The sequence below is a fragment of the Aplysia californica genome, unplaced genomic scaffold (genome assembly GCF_000002075.1).
Source record: "Aplysia californica isolate F4 #8 unplaced genomic scaffold, AplCal3.0 scaffold00278, whole genome shotgun sequence".
Lineage (NCBI taxonomy): Eukaryota > Metazoa > Mollusca > Gastropoda > Aplysiida > Aplysiidae > Aplysia > Aplysia californica.
Genome location: NW_004797548.1, coordinates 836,145 through 850,827, shown reverse-complemented (window position 1 = coordinate 850,827; position 14,683 = coordinate 836,145). Strand labels below are relative to the sequence as shown.

The window sequence follows — 14,683 nt, the reverse complement described above, 5'->3', positions numbered from 1 at the left end:
GGGGGGGGGTTCAGTCAGTGTTGGTTTTTGAGGGTTTTATTACTGTCTTTTTTTTTGTTTTCATGACTTACTGGTTAAGAGACTAATGAAGTAAAGGTATTTATCCTGTGACTTTAGATATGATGAAAGTATTTTTTTAGAATGAATCTTATGGAAAAAGGGGGACTAGTATATGACAGATACTTGCCCATATCCTTATTGCCGTTGTCATATTATGTGTATATATCTTTGTTGCGTTTTTTTTATTTCTCCCAATTCCTTTATTCTAATTGTTTATTTTTACTTGCTTTTGCATATCATACCGTCTTCCTCTGTGTATTCCTTTATGACACTTTTTGTCCTTTTGTTTTCTGTTTTCCTATTTTGATTGATTTTTTTTTTGCACTGGACTGTTGTATGTGCTTCTTTAGTTGCTTGTGGCAGGTCATATGTTTCTCCAAGCCCATGTTCCTTAACTCTGACCTCACTGTGATAGAGGCCCTTGTGTGCTTTTTCTCCATCTGGTCTGTGGTGGGCCTGGCGGGATTCCATTCCTACCTGACAGCCTCTGAGCTCACCACCAATGAAGATGTGAGTAATGCTCAACAAAAGTCCCCAGTAGTTTCTGCAGAAGTCGGATGAGCAAGGCGTGCTCATGTTGGCAAAAGTTAACTGGTTGTTGCTGATAAAAGAGTGTAGATCTCTATGCATAGTTTCCTAAGCCTTCTGGTTCACCATTGCTGTGTGCAGGAATATGAGCCTAAAAACTATAACAGTCATTGAAACATTGTTTTCTACTGAACATTAATATCTGTGAATGGTAAGGAATTTATGAATATTAACGTCTTCCATTTACTATTAATGTTGATTGCTTTATTAAATCGAAGCCAACAGCAACAATCTACTCATATGCTGTTAATTGTAGTCATATTGGTTCGCTTTGAAAATGGCATTGTTCAGAAGTGACAAACGCCTAATAAATAAAAGGGGGAAAAAGTACTTGTATTACCTGCTGAAAGGGCCAATCAAAACTTATTTTCAGGTGTGTGTGCGTGGGGGGGGGGGGGGGGGGGGGGGGGGGGGGGGGGGGGGTCCCAGAATGGTTGAATGGTGTTTTTTAGTTTTCAATTCTGGTTATTTCCGTCCTATTAATTTTAAAACATTGAGTAACTGAAGTGACATGGGAAAGAATCTCTTTGTTCAAGAGTAATTCTTCTAGTTTAGAGGAAATGCTTTCCTCCTGGCAAGGAGGGTACCAGCTGGTCTCTGCCTTGACCTCATTTTAATCATCAGTTTTCAATTAAAAAAATTCTTTTTAAAGATATCCAAACAGTCAATTAACTGTTATCAATGTCTGCGACATTTGATTAACTTCTATTTATTATTTTGTTTTATTTCTTTCTTTTTTTTCATGCTTCCTTCGTGTTAAATATTTTTCTTTAATCAATTTTCTTTTTTAATTTTCCTAGCGAGAAAAAAAAATGTTCATTGACAAACGTAATAAGATCATTTATAATTGAAAGGCTCGTTATTGAGTGGCAAATATTAGCACTTTAGAAAGAAAAGGCCTTGGCATACCTTGTACCCAGGTGCAAATTTCTGCTTTATGACCATTTTCAGGTTTCATTTCTCCTACGTGCACTTTATTATATTTCCCAATTTTGTACTCTGGATGCATGTGGTGCTGCTACATTTATGAAACTCTTCCAACTTTTTTGTCCATTGTTTCTTCTTTCTACCTTTTTTTATCCTTCTTCTTTTTATATCGTCATTCTATACTTACAATATTTTTTTTTACTTCAATGGTTTGTTAATGGGGTCAAAAATGTGTGGCATAATACAGTAAGTAATGGTTCAAATATATAATATATATTTGGGTTTTATATAAATGTAGGTAATTTTGACAACTTTCACTTGTGTGTTTTCAAAATGGCTTTTATGTCTGTGTTTTAATAAATGTTGATTAATGTTTGTGCATTCATACTCCTTAAAATGCATTTGTTTGCTCAGACACAAAAGTGGGATAATGAAACTGAACATGTGCACATTTGCACATACACATACGAAATACTTCTTTCTCCCAACAGTACACACTGGCATCTGTGATGTAATAGTCAGGTCCTTTGCCATTGCATGCAGAAGACATGAGTTTGATTCATGTGTTGTGCAAATTTATTTTTTTAATCTAGTATCTTCGTCCATCTGCTGAGATGTTGTTCCCCATTCAGCTCAAATTGACCCTGACAGGCAGGGTAAAAAAAAGTTTGCCCTCTTAATGATCTAAATTGTGTTAAAGGGAGCATAACATTTTTACAATCTTTTACAATCATAACAATACACACTGAGTGTAAGTGTCGTGTTGTATTCCTCACACAGATCAATGGGGCGGGTGGTTGGAAGGTGCCACTGGCAGCTCCTACTTCTTTATTGTCCCTCCTTTGTTCTGTCTGTCTGTCTGTCTATCTGTCTATCTGCCTCGCTTTTCCCCCAATACAAAATAATCCTTAATGTGTCTGTCACCAAATAATGTCCCCCGGTGCCGGATGCACAGGGTCTTCTAGGCCAGACTCTTTAGATCGAGACTCATAGGCCAACGAGTTATTGTATCGATGTGTCTCTCTTCTCTCTGACTCTAACACACTTTGGTTGGTCGGTGCTCTAGTATGGTTTGCTCTGCTTCATTCCTTTACCACATCTAGCATCCCTATCTCTCTCCCTTATCTTTCCAATGTATGTTTCTCTCGAGTAAAATGCTCTAATCTTCAGCACTTACATAACCTAATTGTGTTGTGAGTGCCGTAAAACTGTTACTAAAATTAAAACTATCTCAGACATGGTCTTACTTTTTCGCTATGCTTTCCCCCCTCAGATCAAAGGCACGTTCACAGCCAAGAGAGGTCAAGACAACTTCAACCCCTTCAGTAAAGGCTCTCTCCTCAAGAACTGTCTCGGGGTGCTGTGTGGACCGAACCCTCCGAGGTGAGTACCTTGGTACCTTGGCAGGGCTTTCACTATCACACACATACCATGGGTTGTTGGCGGGTGCTCTGGTGTGGTTTGCTTCTTCTTTCCTATTTAACATCTATCATCTTTATCTGCCCTTAGTGTGGTTTGCATCTTTTTTCCTATCAAACATCTATCATCTTTATCTGTCCTCTTTCTTTTTTGTGTTTGTTACTCCCTTGTAACAATTCTAATCTTTGGCACTTATATGACCTTATTGTGTTGCAAGTGCCGTAAAACTATTACTAAAACACACCTGCCCACAGCAGGACACTGGGTGATTTGCAGGCGTTCTAGCGTGGTTTGCTCCTTCTTTCCTGTCAAACATCATTCTATCATCCTTTCCTCTCTTCCTTCTTTCCTTCTATTACTTGTGTCTTACTCTCTAGTAACACCTGTCATCTGAGGGACTTGTATGACCTATTTGTGTTGTAAATGCAGTAATACTCTTTATAAAGAAAAAGATTATTTAAAACAGGGCAGGACACGCTGATAGCCTTGGGCACTAACCACGTTAGTGTGATGACATCCTTTGTAGAGGGAAAGGGAAAAAACTGATTTCCTGGAAACTGGCGGGAACTTAGAAACTTGGATCACATGACTGTTTGACAGATTCATATTGTTCTGACAACTATTTCAATAGACGTGGTGTAAAATGGGGGGGGTTTCTGTGTTACTTAAACCATAAAAGCGTCGATATGGGTGGTTGGTAGGTGCTCTGATGTGGTTTGCTCCTTCTTTCCTGTCAAACATCTATCTTCTTTATCTCTCCTCCTTCTTTTTTGTGTTTGTTACGCTTTTGTAATAGGTCTAATCTTCGGCGCTTACATGACCCAGTTGTGTTGTAAGTACCATAAAAGTGTAACTAAAACAAATAAAACAAAAGCATCATGGGAAAGTCCCTAGTTCATTATTTTGTTATATTCCCTTTCAATGTTCTATTGGTCCATGTGTGTAGATAAGGTTTTGGTTAGTTTGCTAAAAAGCTCTTTCCTTAGGTATATACGATAGATCTTGCAATTTTTAAAAGTAAGCTCATAAGAATTATGGTTAAAGGTAAATAATCGCAGCCACCACCACCCCCACCCCCCACCACCCCCCACCACCCACCCCCACCCATGCTATGGTGCATCACAACAATCTCAGCCCTCTTGTTTTCTGTTGCTGTAAGCCGTAGCTGCAACCACACTTGAACCCAACCCTCGATGTCACACTAGGTCCAAAATTTTTAGAGGGGAGGGAGAGGGGAGCTGTACTTGATCTTACCAAATTATGTCCTGATGAAAGAGTCACTGACCAGTTATCATTCTGTTGCCTGTCTCCTCTCCACAGCTTGCTTGACCGTCGGGGCATGGTAGTGCCAGAACCAGAACCCGTGTCACATGTAAGTGTTGTTCAAGCTGAGAAAGACGCTAATGCGGTCAGTGCTCACCACGAGTACTATGGCTCCACGCAGAAAGTAGGTCGCATGTGTGCGCGTCCGTCTGCATGCCTGCCTGCCTGCTTGCCTGTGCAGTGTTACAAGATAGTGAGAGCACTAGAATTACTTCTTTTTTTTATAAATCTGCTCCGGTAAAATAAGAGGAGATTTATTATTATCGGTGCACATTTTTTATCAGGAATAGCCTGTTTTCAATTATTTCGCCAATCAGCCAATTCCGGTGCCGGGACAAAAAGTTGAAAGGTATGTCTGGATTTCCTTTCAAATCTGATTTTTTTTTCTTTTTTGTCAATGCAGCATTTGAGTTTCATTGAATAGTAAAATTAATTTAAATAGAAAAATGATTGTAAACGTATTAAAATATCCCCGCTCTAATTGAACATAAATTGTGTGAGACATTGAAATTTACAATTCATTTGAAATGTTTGAAGTTGTGCACTAACAGGGTACTGCCAGAAGTTGAAAGGGTATTTTGCTTATAAGTTTCTTCAAATATTTTAGTGCTCCAAATATTGTCAGCAGGCTTTTCCTGTTTTATTTGGAACTTTGCGCGCTTGTCCTTTTTCCTTTTAAACAAAATCTAAAGATGTGTTAGTGAATTTAGTCAAGGCTTCAAAGCTTAAAGATAGTAACAGGTTTCTGCCTTGAAACCGACTAGTTTTCTTGGTGTTCCTGAACTTAATGTTGTCTTTTTTTTATATAGTCTACTTTTATCTTTTGTTCCATCTTTTTAAGAACACTACTGCAGTTTCTTGTGATTTGAATATAAATATATTATTATATGTTGTCAATCTGGAGTAATGCTGGAGTTTCTTTGAAAACTTTCTTAAATCTTGATTTTCGCACTTTAATTTCTTTTAATTATGGACAGTAAAAAACGCTTTTATGGCTTTGAATCTTCAAAGAAATTATTTTTCTTATGTTACACTTGTTAAGTTATGGGTTTCATTAAGTTTCTTTTTTTTTAATCTTTTTATTTTTAGTATGAAGTTAGTTATCTGCAGATATTATCAGGTTTCTATGGGCAGGACACAATGTTAGTCTTTTTTCTTATTTATTGGAAATAGAAACGTCTTCCACAAATGGTTGTTTTGGTTACTGCTCCAGTCACTTGGAAGTGAAGCATCTCTTTGGAAGAAATTTCGACTCAGTTGATGTTCTATAGAAAAGTGAAAATCTTCAAGAGAAAAAGTCATTCGTTTATGAGTCTGTGAAATCATCATTTGTACACACTTTTGATTAAGTGCAGCCCGATTGGCGTTTCAGTATTTAGCGGCCATCGAGGTCCCTGGGAGAGTTGCTGTGTAGGGAAATGGGATTGTGATTGAACAATAACAGTGAAACAAAGGCCAAGAGAGTACTAGGCTTGGTTTATCATGCGCAGTTCATGTCTTTGAGCCCTATCTTAGTCAACCCATTAGCTAATGGCTTATTGATTTTTCAACTGGTAGCTAAAAGACTAAAGAAAAGTCACAAAGAAAAGTTAAAGTTCAGGTATTCGTATCTTACTTTTTATATTCCTTTCTATGTAGGCTTTTTTTTTCGTCTTTAAGTTCAGAGTTTTTTCTTATTATATATTTAGAGCCATTTCTAATTTGCACTGTTTTTAATATTTCATTTCTTTAGTATTGGGATATTTTTTTTTACATTGTTGAATTTTGTGCCAAACATAGAATATTGCATTGACTTGAGTCTTTACAGGAGTGTGAAAAAATAATGCTGACACTCGACTTAAAATAAATACCAGAAACGATCATGTAATGTTTAAATTGCTGAAGATGTTGAGCCTTCTCAATCTTCTATTACTGTTATGTTCCTATGTGTGCTCTTCCATTGCCCTACACCGCTCCTTCTTTAGAAATGACTTGCTTGTATATAGTAGGGTGTTGGTCTATTCTTTTTTAAAAAAGACTTTTTTTTTATATGCGTGAACCTGTGCTCATGTCAGCCATGTTTCGATACATTGTTTATTCGGTGTGTAACTTTTCCCTCTTCAAAAATAGCAAAGGTTCCTTTAAGTTTTAAAAGTGTAATTATATATAGCATTTATAAAGCGCAAATTCCCGCTTAACAGCAAGCTCTATGTGCTTAAAATCTATATTACTACCCCAGCAAACCTGATAGCATTCCGAAACAATTCCAACGTCCTTGGAAGCATACAGTGCAAGCTGCTATTCTACAGGCTCTAAAACGCTAGCATTGTGACAAGATCTTTCGCTTTTTATATACAAAACATTTTTCATTTCTGCTTGAAAAAGGAACGAGCAAAGGTTTAGTTGTGGACTAAAAGTAATTTCAGAGCTGCTGTTATTGTTCTATTATTATAGAAACTGAACGGCAAGGAGAAGTGTAAATTGCACCCCATATTCCTTTTCATTCCATTTACATCAAGCATTGCTTCACAAAATCCGCCCTCAAGGGGTTTTTTTTGGTCATTGTCTCATTCTTTAAGAGTGCTCCCTTGCTATTTGTATGCTCCTCTGTCTTGATATGTGATGGCTAAAGCTGGTGGTTTAGCAGCCATATTTGTTCGCCAGACATGGAAGCCTTTCATTGTTCCTAGCAGAATTCTTGTAATGAGAGTTCAGAGACAAACTATTAGATATTAGATTTGACAGCCTTATAAGTGTGGGCACTTCTGCACAAGCTATGGTTTGCTGTAGTAAATTGACAGCTGTTTTAGTGTTTCCAATGACAACAAAAAGACTCCCTTTTTTAAATGCAAGTATGTGGGTTTACCTTTGTGCTTTGTTGCAGTAAAGAGAGGGGAAAGAGACTGATACTGGGTGGTTTGCAGGTGCTCTAGAGTGGTTTACTCCTTCTTTTCTATCAACATCTACTGTCCTGATCTCTCCTCTTTCTTTTTTTTTGTGTATTATTCTCTTGTATTACCTATAATCTCCAACACTAATATGACCTAATTGTGTTGAAAGTGTCGTAAAACGGTTACTAAAATTTTTTTTTTAATAAAAGCTAATAATTCATATCAAAATCCTCTTTGTTCTTTCTCCCCCAATTCTTGTCTTTGGAGGGTGCCTTTGTGAGGTCCTACTTCTTTTCTCTCTCTCTCTCTCTCTCTATTATTTCTCTTTTTATATCTTGCCTTTTCCCAGCACTAAGTGACCGCTTCTTTTTACTCAAACTCAAATTCTATCCTGCTCTTTTTCATTTCTAAATGATTGTTTCAAATGTCGATGCGCTTCTCTTTACTCAAAACTTAAAAGAATGTTTGTTACTTGTAACACATCATCTGTTTATTACCCCCACCCCAATTTTTCCCCAACTCCCAGACCAACAACATGGGCACCAACACAGTGGCCGACCGCTCGGTGGTGGTGGTCAACGAGGAGAGCAGCCCGAAGAAACGGGACATGATCAGCTACCAGTCGCCCGACGGCTCCATCAACAACAAAGTTCCCTCTGTCAATGGCTCTGGTGAGTGTCATGATGCAATATTCACTGTTCATTCGAATGTCACGCTTATACTAATGATTAATAAAGTTCTCCTCTGTCAATTGCTATCGTGAGTGTCGCGTCGTATGATAATGGTGATAAAGTTCCCTCCCTCGGCAGCTCTAGTGAGCGTCACCATGAACATGCTATTCTTGACAGTTCATTCTAATTATACATTTATAATAATGATAACAAAGCCCACTCCCTTGTGGCTCTAAGGGACTCTGTAGTGAAACAGAAGAAAGAAGTTGACAGTTTACACAGTGACATGTTTTGTGCCTATTGGCCCATTTAGTGAACAACAGTCGTTATAAAAAATACATGGGCACCTGTAATCTGAAAAAGAACACTCTCAGAAAAAGACTATAACTCTGGCTTCTGATCATACTTGTAGGAAAAAAGAATCAAACTAGTGGGGGGGAAAATAGGATTTGAATAGGTGTGTCTTTAGACCGGTATAGTTTAGTTGTATCACCAGGCTAGACTCTCTAGTTCGAGGCCCATTTGCTGCCAATGTTGACAATGTTTTCTTTTCAGTTGTCCTCTAATCTCATGCCCTAACTTAGCAGTAAAGGTGAATGGTTGTGGTTCACAAAGAACTAAGCGCCACTGGTAGATCCTACTTCTTTTTGTTCTTGTTGTTTCTGTCTGTCTGTCTTGCCTCCACTATGATCACTCTCTCAACTCCAACTTTTTTACTTTTAACGAACAAAATGAGCTGTCCAGGGTTTTTAGCACTGACTCTTGACCAAAATAAAATGAAGAATTAATTACCTTTATTTTTTTTCTACCATGTTAGTAGGAAAATTATGTTTAAAACATTTTTCTTTCATATTCCTGTGAGTCTCACTTTGTAGTGACAGCAGTAGGAAAGTTTTGCTTCCAGTGGCCTTTTTTTTAAATTCGGTTAGATTTGTATATTCAAGTAAGTTACTCTTCCCAATGAGTACAACTGGTTGGGTTTTTTTAGCTTCTTTTATTTTCAACAAATCAACAGTTTTTGTATTTATTTACTTCAAATACACGTTTCTAGAGTACCAGAGCCCTGCTACCGCTAGTGGCCCCCGGCTAGTCTGAGGGGTATGTGTCTCTGAGGACGCAGGGTAAAACATTTCCACACTTCGCTTGTCTTCTCGGTATTGTGAGGGATCACCCACCCCTGTATTCAGCATCCACCTTTTTATTTTGTGACTTCCTTCCTTCCCACGCCAATTTTGTCTGTGCCCTGGGTATCTAGTCTTACAAATCCATTTTTTTTTCTACAAGCATAACAGTTGAATTGCCATTTCTCAGTTTTCTAACCAATTCTTCCCCCCCCCCCATGCATTATGTTTTTGAGATTGAGATATGGTCTTGTTTCATTCATGTGCAAGATTCACGCGTTCAGCATATTTAAATATATTTGATAATTGCATTACTATTTTGACTTTCATCGTTCTCAGCATAAATTTTTTTTCATCCTCAAACATTGTAACGGAATGTTACTCTTGCCCTTTAACATTTCGTTCATTTAAGGTTTTTACTTGTCCTGGTATTTCAAGTGTTATACCTAACGCCCATTGGCACGATTGGTTCAGTTTGGTAGGCGGGGCCAGCCAGATTGAGGGCGAAAAGCGACCATCGTGGCACAAACTGATTGCCAGACTTGCGGCCTGAAAAACAAATGCGTTTGTTTTCAAGGCTGCGAGGCAGGCAATCAGTTTTTATTTGAGAACCAATCCGGCAATGGGCATGGGGTATTACATCTACAGCCATCTCTCTCATATTTTTTCTACAGGTCTATAGTATGTCACTTGTGCGATCATTTCGTCTTTCACCACACCATACGTTACATTTGTGGAACATCTCACTACCCCCCATTATGCTGCATCATATTTTTCCCTCATGGACAAGTCATGGGTGATTTTCACCAACTCGCACCTGTTTTCTGTGTAATCGATCTCTTTGTTTTTCTTTGTTTCTGCCACTTGCCTTACTAGATGCGTGGTTGAAGGGTATCACTGGTTAGTAGCCCTTCTCCTTTTCTCTCCCTCTCTTGTTTCTGTCTATCTGTCTGACTTTTTCCCTACACAAAGTGGCCGTTAATTGTGTCATTGTGTTTCTCTTGACTAGCAAACAAACTCACTTGGCAGACATTTCACCTGGCTCAGCTGTAACTGATATATTTGCTTTTATTTGTTTCTCTGCCACCTGCCTCACCAAAAGGAGTGATCCCGGCCCAGAACTGCATAGGTATATCCTCATTGTTTGTGAACCGATCGATGTGTTCTGTGGCATGGTAGTCCACTCTTAGCCCTCCATGCGTTCAGTTGTTTTTTCTCTCTCAATGGCCTCTTGGTTTCTTGTTTCCCCAGTTACGATTCTGTTGTCGTCGTGCCCCGGGAACTTTTCATTTATCTCTCCGTGACTTTTTCATTCATTCATTGGTTCGTGCTTTCGTTTGTGGCCGCTGCTATTAGCTCGATTATATAGAGCAGAGCTCTGTGATCTCCAGTTCCAGCTGTCGTTAGCTTTATTGTGTTTCTACCCCTGATTTAATTTTTTTTCTTCAGTTTTAGCTTTTGTTAGTTTTTAATGATTTGCGTGACTCTATTGCACTTCATAGACTGCAGTTCCCATTTTTCTAGCGGTATTGTCACTCATCATGCATATGAGTGTATAATATATTGTATCATCATTGTTTTCTTTCCCTTTACTCTGTCTTCAATATTGTAGCACTTGAACTAAATGGGAAGGATCACTTGTAACGAAGGTAAAAAAAAAGGGACGCCTCACTTTTTTACAGCCCCCGATCATCTTTAGTGAATCATCACCATTTTTCATCTTTCTTTCTATTGGGCTGCACAACTCGGTTTCAGTTTTCACCCTTTAAAATCTGCAAATGAATTGAAAACAATATTATTGTTAATTACTGCTTAAACAGGGGGGGGGGGGGGGTTCTTTGACTGATTGAGTCATTTAAATTTTTTTTGAAATTGCACTTTTTGTTTTGTTTTTTTGTTATTTTTTGTTATTGATTATGGTTCCCTGGGGGATTTTACCATTTTTGTGCCTCTGTTGTTGATTGAACTACTTTTGTTTCATGTCACATTTGTCTGTTTCCTGTGTTAGTGCTCTTTCTCTTTGGGGCTAAAACAGAACTGTCCACTGTTACAGAGGCTCTTGTTTTTTAAGACACCATATGTTTAGCAATATTTAGGTTTAGTTTTAGGCAAAGTTTCAGATTCTGGGTTGTTGTTTTTTTTAGTTTCACTTCTATGTAAATACTTTGTCCTCATCAATTTTACTTTCTGGACAAATTTACAACAAAAGTGGTATTTATATGAGTATTTAATGATATTGTATTAATTCCTGTCTAGGTTTTATACCTTATTGGGTAAGATTTGATCTGTGGTGTGTTTGTAGCATTTTCTAAGGAGGGGGGTTATGGGTACTCTATCCGATGAAGAAATTTTTCAGTGAGTGTTTGGTTTAGTGTTAATCCAGTTACCTGTTAATTAAACTACAGCTGAAACCTGACAGGCTCTGGCAATGTCTTCTCTACGTTGGTGGGTTGTTGGTTTGTTGTTGTTTTTTTCTATGGATTTGTTCCTTGGCTTTGGGTCCTCTGTGGCCTGTGCACCCAGAAGGCTGTTGGGGTATCTCTCCCTCCATTTTGCCCTAAAGCAAACCTACTTTTTCTCTCCTTCGCCTCAATGCTCTCCAGGGAAAAAGAATCATATTTGGGATATGACCCTAAATCAACTGGATTACCTTGGTAAGTGACGTGCCTCTGTGCCAGTTCATCTGGGGTCACGCTGCACTCCCTAGATACATGTCATTACCGTAGCCTTTATTTATTTTGACGGTTTGGTTTGCTGCCAATGTTGTTGTCGTAGCTGTTGAAGTTGAAGCCAACCGACCTTCCCCTCTTCTTGTGTCCTTTTTCGTTACTTTTGTATACACATACTCAGGGGGGTGATGTTGGTGTGTAGCTTTATTAGTTGTCACTTCTGTATACTTACCGCGCGTGTGTGTGTGTGTATCCATATCGCAGGAGATTTTCTTTCTGATGACAGGCGAAAAATGCCCGCTGGCGCCGTGTAACGTTAGCTTCAGCTGCCATTTCGTTCGTTTATTTTTTTTTCAGTGTTGTGTTCTCTCTCTCTGTGGTGATTGTGTGATTGTCCTTGGTGTATCTATGCCTGAGCTGCTGCTTTCTCACTTGGTTTTGGTTGTTGTTGGCCACTGCCTTATATTGGTGTAGCCACCCTCCCCCCTCCCCTTTCCCTCCTCCTCCTCTCCTCAAGTGGATTTCTTTAACGGATTCATTTGTGTCCCATATTTCTGATCGAATATGTTTCTGGTTCCTGAGTTTTCTCCGTCATTTTCTTTCCACTTGAAATTGATTTGATTTTTACGTGTATGTGTATAGGTCTGCATTGTTCCTCAACATTACTCCCAAACTCATATCTAAGAAGAGAAGGCCAATCTAAACAGTGGCTCACTTACCTATCTCTGTAGGTACCATCAACGTCTTTGTTACTGAGTTGTTGTTTTTCTGTTGGGGTTCAAGGGTTTTTCTTGGTAGTAGGGGTTTTTTTCTGTGGGATTTTTTTGTGATCTTTTCTTGCGGGGGGTGAGTTCAGTCTGGAAAAATAAGATGCGAGTTTCAGTGAGTCTGAGCACACTCTGGGATATCTTTACCCATACATCAGTGATGTGGGTCATCAAACTTGGCAGGTCTTGTCTGAGTGGATGGTGTGGGTGGTGGGCAAGTGACTCCAGCTTGGAGTGTTTGACCTCTTTGATGAGCATGTCTGATAGTCTCTTAGTCTGCTTACCATCTTCACCACCAGGAATCGTTGAGGATCTGTCTCTCAGTCTGGTTCAGATAAGGAGCTTAACTAAACCTATTTGAGTTAAAAGTTTATTCTCCCACCCCCACCCCCGTGTCCCCTACCCCCACCCACACACACACACACATACACACGCACACACCCTCTCAAAGAAAAGAGCAAAGTTTTTTTTCACCAGTTTAAAAAAATTTTACTTGTCAAACTTCTCACACAATGTTCTCTGTTTGCTGTGGTTTTGGGGCGTAATCAGTTTTGAAAGATTCTCTTGTCTTTTATACAAACAATTATTGATCAAAATAAAATACGTTGGTGGTTGGCGGGTGCTCTGGTGTGGTTTTCTCCTTCTTTCCTTTAAAAAGTCTTATCGTCTTTATCTTCCCTCCTTCATTTTTGTGTTTGTTACTCTCTTGTAACACCCCTAGTCTTCGGCACTTATATGACCTTATTGTGTTGCAAGTGCCAGTAAAACTCTTACTAAAAAAATATATAATAAAATACAGAAGCAAATGTTGAAGGAATTTCTGTTCTGAAAGTTACTCATGTCATACACATGAATAAATAATTTTTTTAAATGCAATGACGAATGTTATTGGCATACCACCCGTTCTGAAAGGTACTCTCATCTCGCACAGAAAAAAAGTATCTTTTTCAATGCAACAGCTGCTGTAAATATATTCATATATTTCTTGCGTAAATATATTTTTTTGCTAAGGAAGATTTCAGATTCCCGTTCTTCGATAGGACAAGATTGTTCTTGTTGTACATGTGTATGGCATCAGTCTCTCAGCTTTTTCTTGCCATCCGAGAATAAACAAGAAAGAAGAGTGTACTGCCATGGATCCTTTCTTTGTCAGGCTTTTGCCAACAGACAGTGGAGGAATGAGGGGAGAAGAATGTGTGTGTGTGTGTGTGGCTGTGTTTTGTATTTAGCTTCTCTTGTTCTTGGGATTTGTCGATTTTTGTCTATTTGCCACTTTTGTTCTAAGAATTTTGCCTGGGTTTTGTTTTTTGTTTTTAATGTTTGCCTCTCTTCATTCTTGGAATTTGGATCCTTGTTCTTCCTCTTACAAATGATATCGTATTGTTTTTTGTTAATTTATCCTCTATGATTTGCTTTGCTTGGAAAGAAGCATTCTTTTATTTTTTTTAAAATTTTGTTCAATTGATGTGTTGATTATTTTATTTTATTTTTTTGTTTGTTACTGATTGCTTTATTGCTTTGTTCTTCTGCTTGTAAAGGCAGATTGTTTTGCACAAAAGTGGTCCTGTTTTCCCTCCCACTGGTTCAGTTTCTCATTTTGTTCATGGTTTCACCCCCACTCCACCCTTCCCTCCCCCTCCCGATGAAGGCACACGGACAGCCGTCAACCCTTGAGCAGGGTACAGGCGAGAGCCAGTTGCTGTGAGGGCCAGGTTAGCCTCAGAACGTTTGCTGTGCATGTCTCTCTCTCTCTCTCACTCTCTGTCTCCCTCTCTCTTACTCTCTCTGTGCATGGGAGTCTTCTCACTCACATCTCTCTGCCTGCACCCACCGAGCACCCTCCACTCTCCCGCTCCATCCATGCTCACGCTGTGTTTGAGAAAGGTCCCTCTCCTTATTCTAGTTCCCCTATCTTTTTTTTTTTTTGTGGTATCCGTAGTGTCCGAAATCCCTGGGCTTTCTCCTCCCATCTACTCATCTGCGCCCTCGCCCTTCCCTCACCCCTCTCATCTTTCCCCTTGTCTCATTTAGGTTCTTTCAGTACTAAAATACTTTCTAGTTTCCTTTTCATCTCAGATTCTCCTCTTTACTTATTTCTTCATTTATTCTGTCCTATTTTGACAGTTTTGATTTCTCTGATCCTGTCTTTCACTTCTTTCTCCTGTTGTCTCGTTTATTTTCTTTGTGAATTTTTCCTTCAAGTAGCATTCTCTCTCTCTCTCTCTCTCTCTCTCTCTCTCTCTCTCTCTCTCTCTCTCTCTCTCTCTC

General features: G+C 38.8%; 1 protein-coding gene across 6 annotated transcripts in view; it reads left to right on the top strand.

Moving 5' to 3' along the window:
• The window catches only part of LOC101858949 (probable palmitoyltransferase ZDHHC14), a gene marked incomplete at its 5' end in the record, with an annotated part of 28,541 nt that overhangs the window by 7,665 nt on the left and 6,193 nt on the right, over positions 1 to 14,683 (top strand). Inside the window, 6 exon segments of one of the 6 annotated variants that reach the window (XM_005101335.3) lie at positions 468 to 570; positions 2,849 to 2,958; positions 4,315 to 4,366; positions 7,714 to 7,858; positions 10,082 to 10,108; positions 11,583 to 11,633. In XM_005101335.3, coding sequence (XP_005101392.2) covers positions 468 to 570; positions 2,849 to 2,958; positions 4,315 to 4,366; positions 7,714 to 7,858; positions 10,082 to 10,108; positions 11,583 to 11,633 — 488 coding nt within the window. 6 annotated transcript variants of the gene reach the window in all.